The 18,659-nt window shown below is 41.9% G+C and overlaps 1 protein-coding gene across 1 annotated transcript in view; it reads left to right on the top strand.

Annotated features, from left to right (window-relative positions):
* Window positions 1-8,305: 8,305 nt before the first annotated feature.
* klf7b (Kruppel like factor 7b) overlaps window positions 8,306-18,659 on the top strand; it is a 64,529-nt gene continuing 54,175 nt past the window's right edge. The window contains exon 1 of the mRNA XM_063498356.1: window positions 8,306-8,810. Coding sequence (XP_063354426.1) covers window positions 8,709-8,810 — 102 coding nt within the window. The 5' untranslated portion in view covers window positions 8,306-8,708. The remainder of the gene's footprint in view (window positions 8,811-18,659) is intronic.

Raw genomic sequence — 18,659 nt, 5'->3', positions numbered from 1 at the left:
TCTTTTTTTCTCCCCCTCCCTCTTGGTGTTGCTACTCACCACTTCGTGCTGGATTCCTGGTTGGCACAACTGCTCATCATCATCTATCATCTACCTGCACCATGTGAGGACTATTCTTCCACCCACTCGCTGCCTAATCGTTGTGGAAATCGTCACCGGCAGCAACTTTTAGAGTCGCCTCATGTTTCCGAGATACTTTCGAATGTGAATAAAACATTTTTACGTCTAGCAGTTCTGGCTCAAAACCTTAACAGCCCTATTTAATAGTAACTAAGCTGAAAATAGGCAACAGACAACTGTTCCCCAATTGCTAGAAAATGATAGTCATTGCTCCTGCTGTGCATAATACTCTCACACACACATAGCCAAACAATATATCACTTTTTAACTGTTTCCACATCCCTGGCGCTTGAATACACACACGTACACACGTACACACGCACGCGCGTGCACACACAAACATGCACGTACACACAAGCCTGCAGGCATGTGGTTTTTCTTTATTAAAAACCAGAAAGCACAATTAGCTGCAGAATATGCTTAACCCTGTATCGCTCCCTCAGCTCGAGGATATATTGCTTCTTCTTCTCCATTATTAAAAAAATAACAGATGAGCGGAGGAGGGGAGCAGACAGGAAATATCACAGTTTCATGTTTAGCAAGTGGAGGCTGGGAAATGTGTTGTGGTGGAAAGACTGCACGTGTCCATATAGTATAAGACGCAGGCATTACATGTGAAATATGACAATGACGACAGTTATTGCTACGACCGTTGAGGTCCGTGAGCTACGACGGTGTCTGCCCCTCACTGACTGACATGGAAATGTGTATGTATGACAGTCTCATGGCAGTTTTTCAACCTGATGTCGTATCCCTGAAACTGCAACCATTAAAATTGTGTCATTTCTGCTTCCACTGGCCTGCTTTCCCCACTGATACTGTATTGTACATGTTCACCTTTGCATAATCAGAGAAACTGCATTTTGTTTTATTAATTATTATAAATTAGAGATAGAAAATTTGGTTTATTCATAAACAAAATACAGCAAAGTGCATATAAACACTTCTTCCACAGTGAGTCTCTGTCCTGTCTCCCTCCCTCCCCCTCCCCTCACCCACAGCCAGTCGCATCAGGTGGCTGCCTCTCCCTGACAAATTTCTACCTGTTAAAGGGGAGTTTTTCCTTCCCACTGTTGCCATGTGCTTACCCATAGGGGGTCGTCTGCTTGTTGGGTTTATCCTGCAGTATAAAATGCCTTGAAGCAGCTGTTGTTGTCTAGGTTCTGCTACATGGCAGATAGGATATGGACGCAGGACTCGGAAAACAGTAGGTAAACTCAAAAAGCAGCTTTAATGACGAGTACTTTCAAACAATACAAATCAAAAACACAGCTGGAGTAAGGGATCCAAAACTAGGAAACTTAGGGGAAGCACAGAACAAAGGACCACACAGCCCAGACGGATGATGTGACAATGAACAGAGGGGGAATATAAACACACCAGATAACGAGGGAAATGGGGAACAGGTGAAAACATGGCTCAAGACAATTAACCTAATGAGCCAGATGGGAAGTAAACATAGACACGAGACTTAGAAAACAACCACTGTCAAAATAAACCAGGAAGTAACAAATATGGAGTAAGAACACACAACACAATGCCAGTATACACAAAAGGAAACGCTGGTGAGAACTGGGAGCTCCAGCTAAAAACATGGCAATAATTAACAAAACAGCTCTAAATAATCATCAAAAACCTCAAAAATTCTAAGAAAACCACAGAACTACAGAGACCCTGGGACCATGTCAGCTGTTGTGATTTGGCGCTATGTGAATAAAATGGAATTAAACTAAATTCAAATAGAGACAAAACTTTACTTCCCTAGATTAATACATGAAAAATACACAAATTCCACGTTTCTGTCACATTTACTACATAACTTTGTCAAGAACTCTCATAATTATCCAGTCACATTCTGCATACTTCTTTTGCCTTTAATTTAGTGGCACCCAAAAGGAAATTTAGTACCACAATCTGTTCATCGTAGTGTGCCCAATTTATAATATTGACAGCAGTGGAAAGAAGAAAAAAATAAAGAATGCATTTTTAATAGATGATAGATCTGCTGGAAATTCTGGAGAAAATTCTCTCGGCATTTGACTGAAAAGATAATTATACACACACACACACCCACTGCCCTAAGTTTGGTAAGTAGTTAAGAAAATTGATGAGTGGATAGATAACAAGAATACAAACATATGGAGTCATATGTTTTTGAAGTAAAGAGTCATTTTTGGTTTCTTTTGCTGTTCACTAGGCAAAGGAGCTCATGGCTTGTTTTGAAGCCTTCAGACCACCTTGCTGCTCACGGTTCACAGCTTGTGGTTTCACCCCAGGTTCTCTCTGGCGCACAAAAATGTTCTGCTGCTTCGTGATGTTTGGTTCAGTGATCCAGCTGTGACTCTCACAGCAGAACATGGTGTCTGTGTCGCCTCCTTCTGCCAGAGCCAGACAGACAGGCGTGTTTGTGCTCTATTTGGTGTGTAGTCCACCTTGAATCGGGGAGTTTTTTGAGATGCACTCCACTCTGCAGGGAGGAGGACTGTGTTTGTGAGGAGTATCCCAGGAGAGAGAAGAGCACTGAGACCTCAGGCCCACCCCAGGGTTATACAAACATCTGTTGCTCTAGTTTTTCATTCTTAACTTTTTCAGGCATGCTCTGATTTTTCACATCAGTCGATAGATTTCTATTAGCCGTTTCCCAACTTTGCCAAGATAAAATTATACAATAAGATTTGTTGAAAGAAGATAATTGTTGATCTTCTCATTTATTTGCTGCCAGTTTCTTGAGGTTTCTTTAAAAAGACTGGCATTACTTACAGAAAAGTTACATACCTCCCATAGGGACCACCATTAAAGCTACTTTAGCCTATAGTTGATGGAAGTCTGAAAGATACTTTGCAACCCACCTAGATCCTTTTTTCATGCTGAGCCTGACTTAATCAGTGTGATATCTGCTGTCATTCATGCCTGCTCTTTGACATATTTAGGTCTTAGTATTGGATTCCCTGTCTCTGTCTCTTCCTCTGGAATAGGGAGGTCCTACAACAGATCTATATTGCTAAATATAAATTGCTGCTGGTGGAAATAACAATCCTCTTTTTACTATAGTGTGACTGAAATGACATCACAAATACAGACAGATGGTATTGTATCATTTAAAAGGTAAGATACTGTACCGTAGTGTGGCTGATGTGGTCAACTACAGTATATGTTAGCTCTCAATTTTTCTTCTGTACCTTCCTAAATGGGCTTAGAATAGAGAAATGCTTTTCACTAATCCTGAGCATAAATGTCAGTGTAATTTTGGACATTAAGTGTTTTCTTTGAAATGTTTGTTTCCAGGATGGAACGATTGTACAGGATACATCTTTAATGACTTTATAAAACAAAACTTGGGCAAACAAGTTTGAATTTATTTTTAGATTTTCTATCATTTACACAGGATCAAAGTTATACATGCAGGCTCTAATGTAACACCTCCACTAATATTTGGTTCGATGCTAGTTTGAGGTGATGTTGAAGTATTTGGAGGGAGCCATCTTTCTTTATTATCCTATCTGCTTTGTGCAATGGTCCAGTTCCGCTGGTAGCAGAACAGCCCCAGAACGTGATGCTACCACCACCATGCTTGACAGCTGTTCTTGACAGTGACAAGGATTTGACAGGGTCCTTACGTTTGAAACCCTTACCTTTATTCTTCCAAATATACTTCTTCTCAATGTGGCCAATCTTTGTCTGACAATAAAACTTTTCTTCATGTGAGCAAAGTTTAGTCGTGCTGGAAAGTATTGATTTTGAAGCAGAGTCTTCTTTCTCGGGCTGCACTCTCTTAGCTCATGGTGACATAAATGGTAAATGGACTGATTCTTATATAGCATTTTTCTACTCTACCTGAGCACCCAAAGCACTCTGAACAACATGCCCCTTCACCCATTCACACCTATTCATACAGGTACTCTTTTTAAATGTGTAATTACTTTCTATCAAACATTCTCACACATTTATACTCCTATGAATGCATTGCAGAGCAGCCTGGGCTACAGCCAGCCTATACAAATATAAAACTTACTTTTACAGTGGTGAGTGACGGTGGTGTTCCAGCAGTTTCCAATCGACGGCAGGCTTGAGGCTTGGTGGTTTCTGGATTGTTCCTGAGCATCCTAACCAATGTCCTCTCATTTGAGGGTGACAGTTTGGGTCTTCTTCCAGACTCAAACTGTCAAATGTGTTGAACTAATGATCATAGAGTTGTTTAGAAACAGCTTCCAGAGACCTTCCTAACTTGTGTAAATCTACAGTTCTTTTTCTTAGATCTTTCTTAGACTTTCCCTTTTTTTTTTTTTTTTTGCAGTTTATAGATTTCACTATACAAAGTAAACTACACTTTGGCCCTCTCACCACAGTGTTAGACATGTAAATATACCTTCTTAAAGCATGGGCCTTTATGCCAGCCAGCAGTAGACTCTTGGATGACTGATGAAATGTCAATAAAGAAATTTAAAAGGTTCTTGTTGCCTCAGTGCAGATCCTGCAGCAGGCACCAATCAAAACCCTGGATCAAATTTTTACCTTCCTCACTGACATCTTGATTATTGCTGCTTCTTCTTTTTTACAAATGCACTCTGAGCTTTCAGAGCTTACCTGACAGCGGTGGTGTGTGTGAGCACAAAAGTTGATTTGCACCATTGTGACATTAGTTCAGGTACCAGTCTACTGAATTTACAACTACAAAGTGTTCAGCGCGTGTCCTGCCTCCTGCACGCTCTACCCAGATGGCACTCTAGCCTAAACCAAAAAGAATCCTCCCAGTAGTGAGAAGTTGAATGACAGGAAAAGTCCTTTCCTGTGCGATACATTTTAGAACAAGAAACTTTGGACAATGACGGTTCTCCTGACATTTACCAGTGAAAACACAAGTAACTACCAGCATGGAGGCTTTTCTGAGTTTCTAAAGGTTTAAAATGAATATGAGGTGAACATAAATGTCTAATGCAAAACCTTAAAATGTTTATTTTTTTTAGACTTACTTAGCAATAGAAGGTTCATCTCCTCTGATAGTCTTGTAGTTCTGTATTTTTTAATCATTTAAGTCTGGTAATGATTATAAATGTCATCCTTGAAAGCATGAAGTTCCAGTGCAGTGAAACAATCCTTTTTTTTCTCCTTCCCCTCTCATTACAACATTTTTTGCCAAAACAACACAACACAATAATAAGATTACAACACTGAGTGTGTGAGGATCTAGGAAGCAATGCCCAGATTTTGTGTAGCTGTGTGTAGGCAAAAATGCAGCCCACACACTCACACACACACACACACACACACACACACACACACACACACACACACACACACACACACACACACACACACACACACTTTCTCTCTGTTTTTCCCTTTGTTTTCTCCTCTTATGGAGCTTGGTAATTTTAGCCAGAAACTGAAAACATGTAACCACTTAGATTCATCTCGCCACTAAATGAAAAAAATTCTCTTTTTTCTCTTTTCTTTTCATTTTTTTATTCTTATCATTTTCCATTTCTTTTATTTTCCTGTTTTCTGTTGTTCTCCATCCTTTTTACAACAAGAGAAGAAGAAAGCAAAGTGCAGCTGTAACTTTAATGGTAACAGTACAGGCAGCAGATGGGGTGAAAGCAGCATTGAGTGGAAGTTATTCAAAGTAAACATGATAATGATTCTTTTATTCTGTTGTTTAATTGCATGCAAATCTTCTGAGGGCATCTTATAGAGGGTCAGTAGTATATTGATCCATACTCCTCCACCCCCAGCTCCCTGCTCTCTGACTCCTGCTCCTTCCTCTTTCCTCTCTTCCTTCAGTGGCAGGCAGAGCTGTGAAAATCAATGGGGAAAGTGTCCTGAAACAGCTGATCTAGAAGCCATCTGGCCCCCATATTCCTCCGAGACAAGCCGCAGGTCTCCAGAGATGAGACATGCGGAGAAGAAGCGGGGACAGAGCAAGAAGACGCACAAGCGCACAAGGCAAGTGTTAACTGGGCGCCACGTAAATCCTCACTATGTGGCTGTTACATAAGAGAACAGGTGGAAGCAATCTAAGCTTATTTCAGGAACATTTGATCTGGCCCTTCACTCATTTAGCTGTGGGATGAGCATGAAATCGATTTAGTGGAAAATAACCTGCTCTACTGGGATTTTGATTTTGCACTATTCTGTCCTACCATGACTTAGATGAACACGTTCAAGTAATTTTGCATGATGTTCTTGTTTCAGCACACTGCCCATCAGTTTCAGATCATTCATGACTCCTTCTTTATCATAGCCAATCTTTCCATCCATGTTTGGATTTCAAATTTCTGAACTTTAGTGACCTCAGCGTTATTTGTTAAGGCTGATTATCAATCTGTCACGTTTACATGCAGTCAGGGCTGACTCTACAGGGGGGCAAGGGGGGGGGGGGGGGGGGGGGGGCAACTGCCCCTCCAGTAAAGCCCCCTCTTTATAAGTTAAAATACTTGTGAAAACTAATTGCTTGTTTGTCCAAAAGTCTCTTATAGTTGTTTTTTCTTAGAAGAGATAATGATACAATAAATAATTTTAAAGTGTTTTTGTGGATATTTTATTGCCTGCATTTACATATGGGGGATTTTTGCATACTTCTCTGAAGTGGTATGTGCCACCCTCCCTAGACATCTTGGCCCTCCTTTGCACCAAATTTTCTAGATCCGCCACTGCCAGCAGTTACTGTCATTTGTCACAGTAGCTAGAGAAGAAGGAAAGTGGAAGAGAAGCAGAGGAACTGACGGGAGGTAAGTGATGGAAAAACAAAGAAAGAAATTAAGCAGAGAAGAGAGGAAGGATGTGACAAAAGATCCAATCATCCTGTGAGAAAAACTGCCCATAGTGGTTTTATAAAACGGTGCTCCCCATCAAACACTTTCAGAGCGTGGAAATTATTTCTGCCATCTGATCCTTTAAAAGCCTATAACAAGTCAAGCGGATCCCGTCTGTCGGATCCTGAGGCCTGAAGACAGACAGTTACTTCAGTTTTCAATAGTAATAATAAAAAAAAAGTTAGTCATATCAAATAGATCACAATGAACATTAGACACAGAAACAGTAAAATGCTATTTATATTTGATTATGTTTTTCTTTCTCTCTAAGCCCTAATATTAACAAAATGATGCTTTCAGAGCATTTCTCTAAATCTATCTCTCCACAGGGTACTGCTTGCTCCAGCATATTGTTTCAGAAGTTATTTACATATAATTTGCACTATTCAGACCTAACTAGAACAATTTGGTGGAGGAGTGGCCTCAGGTTCACCTGAAGCCAATCAGAATACTGCATACTGAATAATATTTACAGCAAGCAATGGCTGCAGCTGGGTGAAGAGGTTTGCATAGTGGTTTTATGGAGTCTCATCCAGTCTTATGTTCAGGACCTGATGTTGCACAGGTGAGACTTATAGAGGAGGTATGGATGCACCATGTGTTTCAAAAGCTGCATATTCTCCTGTAATCACTCAATCAAAAAATATCTTAGGAAGGGAAACTGAACTGTAGAGTGCAGGCAAACTTATTTTTGAAGAAGTGGGTGTTAAACTGTGAAGGTTATATTTATTGTGTGAAAAAAAGTGTAAAATGTAGCTTTATTTTAACTAAAAAAACAACAACATGTAAACTGATCAGGTGGGTGGATGGCGCTGAGCTCTCCCCTCTGCATCAGTGCTCTCTGTGTAGACGTCGCCACGTGAAAACCACATGGAAGCTTCTCTGCGGTGAAGCTGTCACACCGCCAAGGAAAAAAACAAACACACACATTTTTATTTTCACACCTCATCCCATTACTCATGCTACTTCCACTTCTTTCTGCAGTTTCATAGGGCGGCTTACATCATTTTGTCACTGTTTCCTCGCAGCGGCGGTGGCTTCTCTCCGTGGTTTCTCTCCTCGCTGCTTGTGCAGTCTAATGACTGAGAGTGGAATGCTGGCGCTTTTATATAGGCCTCTAAAAATAACTCACCCCTCACTTCCATCTACAGCCGGACTGACAGCCCGCTCCAGCCAATAGCGACTCTGAATCCCCTGAATGCTCCGCCCCTCTCACGCTTTCTCCTCGCCTCCTTAATTGGACGCCAGTGACATCATCAACCCTATTTACCTTATAAGGTCACGCATGAAATTGACTGACAGGTGGCTCCTCCTCTGCTCCCCTCCCCTCTCGCACCGGTCGCTTGGAATTGCAGCGGGGTCCAGTCTGCTGCTGGAGGAGCAAACCTGGCAACCTGGCAGCTTGTACTGAGACCGATTGGCAATCTGGCAATGCGGAAATAGATCTGGCACCCCCCAAGCCAGGACTGAGGAGAGAGGCGTGACAGAGCGAGCGGAGAGGAGACGGGATAGCAGTGACAGAGATCAAATTATCAACTCTTCTTTCCCTCTCAGCTTTTTGTTTTTCTTTTTTTCATCAAAGTGCTCAGGTGCGCTCATCCGCACCAGATTTGGGCTTTTTTTTTGCATTTTTGTTTTGTTTTTGGGGGTTTTTGTTTTCTAAAATTTGTTTCTTTAATCTGTCAAGTGTGAGGAGAAGAAAGAAGAAGTGCGTTTCTATCGTTTGGATTCTGGACTTCTTTACTGACTTCTTCTTTTTTTTCTTTTTTTTCGAGCATGGATGTGTTGGCGAATTACAGTATTTTCCAGGAACTCCAACTCGTCCACGACACTGGTTATTTCTCTGCGATGCCTTCCCTGGAGGAGAACTGGCAGCAGGTCAGAGACGATGCGTTTTTCTCGTCTTTTCCGGGAAACTGACGGGCTTAGAAACTGGGATGCGTGCGCTGGGTTGCTGTTTTCCGCGTGTGCCTGTAGTGTTTTGCACCAGCGGAGCGCTCATGAGCGCCAGCGAGAGCCCCGTGTAGTTGCGTCTTTTTTTCTCTTTGCTCACATGGAGCACGGCGAGGTTCGCTGACAGGAGAAAACACGCACACGCATGGAAAACAGGCGCGGGTGGGGGGGGATAAGCACGGAGCTTTACGCACTAATAGCACTAATAGCCAAACAGTATCCCCCAAAAAATGCGTAAAAACCCTCTAGTCATACCAATGATCCCGTCCATTCCCTTTAACCACACTTTCGGCTTCATTAAAGCATCTTATTAATCATTTAAAAGCAGAAGCATGACGCTATTGCTCCGTGAAATCCACCGCTATGATTTTGAACTTAAATGTGAGAAACATGTGGCCACATCCAGGGTATGCATAGTGCCAACGTTTGAATGCTGTGGATGAAACTCTGAAAGTGAAAAATGCCGCTTCCGTCTAATTTTGCTTGTAGTTTTGGTGATGATAGGTTTTTTCCACGAGGCAGAGAGAAAGGGATCGACATTCAGTTTGTCAGATGAGAAGCAGATGAGGATGCTTTACCCTTTTAAAGTTACTCCAGTGTTGTTTTTAACGCTAGACTGAAAAGTCTGAGCGCTCTTATGTAGTTTTAAAATTAACCTTTTTTTTGGTAACTTTACTGGGAAACCTTGATTGATCTGCGCTGTTGTAGACTGTGGGCAAAATTGTAGGCTGTCACTGATGTAACTGACAGGGTCAGACGCGAAGTGAAGGTGAAAGTGAAATTTGTGTCTTTGCAGTCTGAGCCCATGATGGAACATTTAAGTGTCTGAATCCGAGAGCGTGATGCCGCTTTAGTGTGGCTGATGTGATCGATAGATCAGATATGTTTGGACTAACACGCACACACACACGCGCACACACACACACACACACTGGAGGAGAGAGAGGGGAGCTGTGGAAAATGGACACATGCTTAATAACAAGTGACTTGATCTTAAATAATATATCCACATCTGCCACTGTTTGTTTGCAGATAATCCTGTTGAATTATGCATTAAGCACGTCACCCTCTATAGAACATACAGTGGACCCTTCATGCGAGCCCGCAGACTATTTTATAACATTTTTATTCAAATGTAAAATCTTCATTTTAATGGCATGAAACAGATCAAGCGCGATTTTCTCTGCGCGGAGTACGTACAGCCACGCGAGTTTTGTGGTCTGTGGGTCCAGATGTACCACAAAATGAAAGATGTACCACATCTTTCATTTCTTTCTGTTTCACAGACAGAGGCAATGTTTAAAAGGCTAAGCAACACAGTATATCGTATGGGTCATGTTTTATGATTTGCTAACCAATCACAGGGTGATATTTTCACTTAAGTTTTCCCTGCTTGAATTTGAGAAATGGAAATTTCTGTTAATTGGAATCCACCTTACAGCCTCTTGTAAGTGTGTGGGTGCCTTTATATGAAATCTAATGTTCAGTAAATCAGTCCATCAAAAATCCCCCAGTGGACCCCTGCATGGCACAGTCCACTCCGACAATGCCGGATTGCTCTGTTTCATGTATTTGAGTAGTAGAACCATGATAATTCCCACGGTGCTGAATAAAGCCCAAACTGCGGTTCTCCTCTATGACTGTCTTACTGACACAAATTCACAATGTCCTATTTTTAGTGCAAACAGCACACACTTCCAGCCACAGTAACCTATTTTTTCTGTCTGTTATATCGTTAATTGATTAAGAGTGTTGAGGAGGAAAACTAATTAGGACTAGTCTGGTGAGCTTGGAGCAGTCTTTATTCCTGTTTGCTGTCCAGGCCATCGTGTCTTGGACACCTGAGTTATTGATTTTCTTGCAAATATTTGCTTGGATATCTGGGGCAAAAATAAAAAATAAAGGTTAATACATACATAAAACACACACACACACAGCTACTCCACAGCAACAAAAGCAATACCATCTAGGTAAATAAAATAGTTGCCACACAAAAAGAGCTGACGCTGCCCTCTGCTGAGCAGTTTTACCCCCCCCACTGTACTTCACACTGGGGTAAAATTTGTACTGGTTGTTGTGTTCTTTGCCATTGAAGTGTATGTGGTGTCTTCATACCAAAAATCATAGTTACATGTTCATTCTTGTGTTACAAACTGAGCATATAAAAGTCCTTAACTGTACGTGCAAGGTAATGCACACAGTAATCAGGTTAATTAGGGTAATCAAGAGATTTTTTTAAAGCTTTTCCAAGACAGAAGCGCTAACTTGATGCTAAATGCAACAGAAATGTAGTCATTCATTACTTAGCTTACAAGATGTGTAGAAGACTCAAAGCCTTTCGTAGGTCAGCCACTTCATATCTACAGTATTACTGAGCCAGTCTAAAGCAGGCTCTTCTAATTAGCTCGCTCCTGTTATGGCTAGTTAGCTTTGAGCCACTTCCTGCCAATCAGCAGGACTGGTTAGTAATAACATATAAATTAATCAGTAGGTTTTCTTTTTTTTTTTGCAGTGATTGTTCCAAACATGCTTAGCCTAGCCCATCACCAATACTTAAGGCAAAGTTGCCTTCCAAGTTATCAAAGTTATAACATGTACATGTCTCATTAGCTTTAAATACTGAAGTCTCTTGTAGTTAATGAGCAAATAGCAAGCTACATAGCTTAGAGCTACTTTTTGATGTACAAAGCATTTGCTGTTGTTTTCTTAGTAGGAACATTTTAAATGAAAAGAAGGCTAACTTGAAGCTTTTTCTTTTGGTGGAAGCTAGCAGTTTTCACCTGCTCATAGTGTTTGTGCTAAGCTATGCTAGCAACCTCCCTGACCTCTCTCTACACAGAACACACAGAAACAATTGCAAATACTATTTTATGCCTCCAGGTAAGACATTCAAACAGCATCCAAAATATTAAGAATTTATTTACTTACCCTGCGGCTGTTTAGCCGTACAAACAGCTATGTAAGAGTTCATATTCATCAAAGGGAGCGTTTTTGATTGAAAACTCAGTTTTCATTGTGGAAAGCGCTGGGTGATTATGGATGGAAGGCCAAAGCTTCGAAAGAGGGAGGAAAAAAAATGTAAATGTGTTTTTGTCGAATTTATCTGCACAAGTGGGGACGCAGAGGGGAGAAAGACAAACATACACACACATAAACCAGGCACACCCACGTTTTTTTTTCCACTCTTGTTCCTTCTGTCTTCTTCTATCCCCTTATTCACTCCATCACACACACACACACACACACACACACACACACACACGCTTGGCTGGCATGCACTAATGGAAAGCTGTGGTCTGGCAGGACTCATCCCGCCACTTTCGACAGTAATTGGCCGTTTGCTGTCAGATGGACGGAACAACACACACGCACAGACACACACTCAGGCAAACAACACACACAAGGAAGCAGATTTGTGGATGTCATTTATCTTTCCTGACTGTCCCTGTTCCTGGTCTTTGTTTCCTCATACAGGCCTCTTTTATCAGGCTCTTTGCATCATGGCTAAACATGTGGAAAACACACTCTCGCTCTCTCTCTCCTGCCTATCCGCCTTAGTGCCTCTGACAGTATTGAGCCCATGGTCTGTGTGTAATTGCTGCATCTTTGCAGGTTTGGGATGATGTGATGGGCTTTAGGGATTTGTGAGTGTGTGCCGAGTGGCTCAAGGATCAAATAGCAAATGCAGGCTCCCCAATTAGATGTAATCCATTTATTTCAAAGCAAGGCTACACCAAAATCTGATGAATGAGGGGGGAAATGGACACAGTGAGAAAAGAGGGACGACGAAACTGAACCCTGGAGCAGACGTTTAGGTTTCATGTGGTTACTGTAAATCTGCGTTTACAGTCTAATGCGCTATGTCGACAATCTTTGCAGGTGTCGAGCCTATTCCAACGCCCAACGGTGCTTTTAACTGGCCGACTCGCACGGTCTCTTTCTCATCTCATCCCTTAGTTTACATGCTCTGTGTGTCCATAATTCCTTTCAGGCTGATTGATTTATTTGCTGTGGTACCATTACAGCACTATGCTGGCCCAGCAAGCTCAGTGTCACTGAGATACAGTGTCTCCATTAGGCCAGCCTACAACCCTGTATCTTTTTCAGGGATGCTGTCTGCCAGTGTTGTGCCTATGTGTGTGTAAATTTAACCATGAAACATAGCTCTGGCCAATCAGTCCGTGCCTTTTCAAAATGAATCCTCAGAAATCTAACCGTTGCTTGCCTTAATATGAAATAATAAAATTCAGAAGCAGAGATTCAAATCATAAAATGTATTAGCACTACTCGTGAACATCAAAACTCACGCCAGTAATAATTGACCGACTCGGCTCGAAAACTTGTCTTTCTCCTCATCTTCTTGGTAACCTGTTAACCTACTGCATGGACCATTACATGAACCCCTTTTTCTGTCTATGTCTCTTTCTCACTCCTATTTTCGTCTCTCTGTGTCTGCCCGTGGCTTGGGGCAGGCCCGGGGAAGTTTGACAAGATAATGAATTGCCATGCATGCTGCAGTTTTTCACATTTCACAGCCCAGTAACTCTGTATGTGGCGGTGGAGGAAAGAATGGAGGGGACAGAGGGGCAGCGAGACACGGAGTGAGAGGAAAGGATGAGAGAGACACCAGAAGACAGATAAAGTGAATAAAGGCAGATGAAAGTTAGTCAGAGAGAAGAGAAGATGTTTGTCCATCGCCTTTCTGCTCTCATCTTCTTTTTGCCTGTGTCATTTCCCGGCGTGTGTTAATGCAGACACACACACACACTCACACACACACACAGAGTTATGTAATTGTATGTGAAACACAGCTGCTTCCTCATAGTCGCAAAAAGAAGATGAGTGAGGAAAAAACAAAGAAATGAAGAGAAAAAGAAAGAGACAACAGAACAGAGAAATTTAGCTGTGGCTTGTGTAATGCCTGATTCAAATGTCGGAAAATCAACTTTTTAAAAAAAGCCACTTAAAACAGAATTGATAAGTTCTATTCAATTCAGTTTTATTTATATAGCGACAAATGACAAGAACAGTCACCGCAAGATGCTTTATATTGTAAGATAAAGACATTAGAATAGTACTGATACATTGATGAGCCCCTATGAGTAAGCACTTGGTGACAGTGGGAAGGAAGAACTCCCGTTTAACAGGAAGAAGCCTCTAGCAGACCCAGGTTCAGGAAGAGACAGTCATCTCTAATAACCGGCTGGAGGAGTTAGAGGAGGGAGACGCACTGTGGAAGAGAGACAGAGATGAAGAATAAAAATTGTGATGTTTCGGTTACAGCTTTTAATGCATAACATTAGTTAATGTTCTTTTATCCTTACAGTTCATCCCTTTCACCCCTTCTTTTTCTCTTTTTAGGCTATGCTTATTTATTAACACATCTTAACCTGACAGTGTTTTGCTGTTCATACAGCATCCATCCTTTAGTCTAGAGGGAAACAGATCAGACATTATGACCATGTGCCTAACATTGTGTTAGTCCCCCTTTATGCTGCCAAAACACCTCAGACTCTGTAAGGCATGGACTCCACTAGACCAGTGAAGGTGTGCTGTGGTACACCAAAATGTTAGCAACAGATTCTTTAAGTCCTGTAAGTTGTGAGGTGGAGGCTCCGTGAATCGGACTAGTTTGTCCAGCACATCCCACAGATGCTCGATTGGACTGAAATCTTGAAATTTTGAATGCCAAGTCAACACCTCAAAGTCATTCCTAAAACATTTCTGCTTTCTGGCAAGGTGCATTATCCAGGTACATTATAATTAGCTTTCAACAGTAGTCTTCATGGAATGAAAGGGGTACATGGTCTGCAGAAATGCTTAGGTATGTAGTACATGTCAAAGTAACACCCACATGGATGGCAGGACCCAAGGATTCCCAGCAGAATATTGCCCAAAGTATCACACTGCCTCTGCCTGCTTGCCTTCTTTCTATACTGTGTCCTGGTCCCAGGTAAGAAACACACTTGCTCTCGGCTTTCCATATGATGCAAAAGAAAACATGATTCATCAGATCACGCTGCCTTCTTTCATTGCTCCGTGGTCCAGTGTTGATGCTCAAGTGCCCAATGTTGGTGTTTTCAGTGGCCAGCTTGGGCATCATGACTGGTCTGTGACTATGCAACTCCATAAGCAGCAAACTGTGATCCACTGTGTATTCTGACACCTTTCTATCAGAGCCAGCATCACCTTTTTCGACAGCTTGAGCTACAGTAGCTCATCTTTTGAATCGGTCGGTACAGCCTTCACTCCTCACGTGCGCCAGTGAGCCTTGTGTCACCAGTAGGTCCAGGTGTACACTCTTCCAGTTCCAGTGGACCCGACCAGAATTCTTCTGTGATGGAAGATTGTGTTACTGGAAATGAAACCAAAAGCAGCTGTGACTTCCACGATATATAAAACGTGATCGCTCCAGCTGAATTGTGTTAGTGCTTCTGTCAATTTTCATACATCTCTTACACTTCTTTTTTTCGACACCTTTGCTGATATTGTAGCTGTCAGAAATATTTCACATCTGCAGCTACAACTTTTAGAAGCACCAGACTTCATCGTGTTAATACGAGTGTTTCCATTCCTAACTGAAACTTGCCATTCTCAGGCTGATTGGCAGAAGCCCTGTTTGTCTTCGTTTTTCATCCTGGCGACTAGTCTAGGCTGACCTACTATTAGCCCTCTGCATGCTGGGATGGACTACCCGGGAATTTTATGGTACAGCGGCTGTGTCTGTTTGCGTAGGTATTTGCCTATGCAGAAGAGTTGTTTGCAGTCCTCCAAAAAACCAACAGCGCGTAGCTCGGCATAGATGATGCGTTTAGGTGAAGTGCTGATTGGGTGAAAAAGTGACACTTTTCGTTGTTCTTAACACTCCGTTTCACTTCAGCTCTTCTCCTCAGCTGGCTGAAGGACCAACACCATCACAGCACAGTTGTTTGTGACAATACCCTGGTGTTCTGCAAAGAATGGAAGGCAAACATGTAAAATTTGGAAACAGATGATTAAAAGGAACCCCACTATGAAATTCTGACACAGTCACAATTAGGAAGTACTTGCAGATATTACAATCCAGTGACCGGCACAAATCAGAGAAGCATTTAAGGCTGTAACAGTAAACAGAGGCATTGAGACACAAGCACGCTGCTCCACTTCTTACAGTGTGGAAGCTGGTGCCAATTCTGCCTTCAGTATGAGCCGCTCTAATCACTGCATTCATTCACTTTCTTTTTTATCGTGCTCCAAACACACACAGTTATTGTCTTTTCCTCATAATTTGAAATCACTCGAGTCAAACGCACACACACACATAGGCACTTGCCCGGGAACCCATAATTCAGTAAGTGAATAAGGCATTCAGTCTACGGTGGCAGAGATTAGATAAGAAAGTGAGCAGTCAGACTGCCGTGGCAGGAAAGCAGAACAAATGAACTGCACTCGTGATGGAGAGAGCTTATACTGTGAAAGCCATAGCCCTGATCTTTCAAGATGAGTGGTTTTCTATGGAGGGCAACTCTCCAGCAGTATTCACCATGGAGCGCGATTACTACAGTTTACAAGGAGATTTACCCATTCATATCTTCATGCTTCAAGCGCACAGTGGGAATGTGCTATTGTGTAGTGAATCATCCTATTATATGTCATGTGTTGCATATATATTGATTTCCCACTTGCTTTTTTGTGGTATTTTAGGATCGGTTCTTGTCTGCTGCACTACCTGCCTTCAGATCTGAAGAGCTATCGGTTTCCTGTGGCTCTGGTGGAGAGAGCACTGGAAGCAGTGGGAGACTGGGTGCTAAGATGCTAAGTTAACAACACGCTTTGCAGCACTGAAGGTGCTAAGCCTGAGAACAGCCTGCGATTTATAACCATTTAAATTCTATATAATTGTGTTCTGTAGGACATCAGAACTAAAAAGAAACAAAAACAGAAGCTGTTTATTTAAATAGACCCCATCGAAATAACTGATGATGTTGTGCCTCGTTCCCATTGCCTTCTTTTAATTATAGCTTGATTTGACACCTGAAAACTTTATGACTCCATCCTCAGTAACTGATAGCGCTGTTATCTTTCAATAAGCAGATTTTTACATTAGAAAAATATGTCAGTTTAATTGCAAAGCAGCTCTTTCTGTCAGATGTTTAAATGGATTACAGGATACAGTGTATCGCAATAATTACAATAAGCAGGTCTGTTTTTTTAGCTTCTCTCCTTTCTGCTTTTAGAATGGAGTTTGTAGATAAATGCACTTGTATTCGGGATGTTATTTGAAAATAAAAAAACCAGGAGTGTCTGATTTTATCCGCTTTTATTAAGAGAAGTCCTCGTGGTGATCACAGGCTGAGCTCGGGTGAGACGCACTCTCTCTCTCACACACACACACACACACATGTCTGGTTTGCTATCCTCGTGGGGACATCCCATTGACATAATGCTTTCCCTAGCCCCTTACCCTAACCCTAACCATTAAAAATGAATGCCTAACCCTAACCATAACCTAATTGTAACCCTGACAGTAAAACCGCATTTTGAGTGTGAAAATTGCTTTCAACCCCGAGGGGACCTGGATTTTGGTCCCCACGGTGCAGAAAGTCCCCACCAGGATAGTAAAAGTCAGATTTTGGTCCCCACCAGGATAGTACGAACCCGTACACACATACACACACACACACACACACACACACACACACACACACACACACACACACACACAGGTGTGTTGTATTGTGTATGTGTTTGTGTCTCCACATCCTGCTGAGCTAGTGTTTGCAGACCAATTGGCTCAGGGATAAAGACTTGTGACCTGGCATCCATCCAGGCCTCTTATTCTCTACTCAACCATCTCTCTTTCTCTCTCTCTGCCTACCTCCCTCCTTTACTGCTCCCCCCGTTCTCTTCCAGACGCCTCTTTGTTTATGCACATTTTGAATTTGCACATTTAAAATGGAAGTGCGATGCTAGGAATTCGAGGAAATGCCTCACTTTAGCGAAAGGGTTTTTCCGCTGGACCGAGGTGGAAAAGTTGATAAAGTTGTCATATAAAGACAGACAGAAACCTATTTTTCCAAATAAACAATGACACTGTGGGGCCAGCTTCCCTTTCCCCCTTTGTTCTTCTGGTTTTTTTTCTCATTTATTACTACAAAAGTGGAACATTGGTAGAAATCCCAAAAAGGGCAGCTAACAAAAACATGCCGTGTTTGGCCAGAAACATCTTTCGTGCACTGAAATCAGCAGCACTGAAATGTCACGATGTTCCAGAAGTGCTGCTGCAGCTCTTTTATAATGCAATTTTCTGGGAGTCTCCCTTTTATTTTAGCCAATAAATGCACAAAATGTCAAATTTTACTTTTAACTGTATGGCACTATTTTCCAGATTTGTTAAGCTTTGCATGCTCTTCGCTTCTTTTTAATTTCTAGCCTTTAGTTTGTACTTAACCATCAGCCACCTGGGTGCTCACATGCAGTCAGTGTGTGTTTGTGTGTGTGTGTGTTTGGGCAATGACATCATTCGTAGTGTGCAGAGGATGTTGACAGTGGCTGAGGAAATGAGTGTATGTGTGTGCTAGCTTGCCAAGGCCAACAGCTGGCAGTACACCATCCAGGAAGGACTTACACATGCATGCATCGCCGCTGATTTCACAATAATAGAGTGAAGACTTACACCAAAATATGGCTTTGAAATGTGCCACTAGATTTTTTATTAAATTGTAACTCAGTCTGTTAGTTAAAAAAACCAACAATTTATGAAGTTATGTAAGAAAACAATTCTCACTTTGGGCC

The sequence above is a fragment of the Pelmatolapia mariae genome, linkage group LG16_19, assembly GCF_036321145.2.
Source record: "Pelmatolapia mariae isolate MD_Pm_ZW linkage group LG16_19, Pm_UMD_F_2, whole genome shotgun sequence".
Lineage (NCBI taxonomy): Eukaryota > Metazoa > Chordata > Actinopteri > Cichliformes > Cichlidae > Pelmatolapia > Pelmatolapia mariae.
The sequence above is the reverse complement of the archived record's forward strand: the minus strand, read 5'-3'. Positions and strand labels throughout refer to the sequence as shown.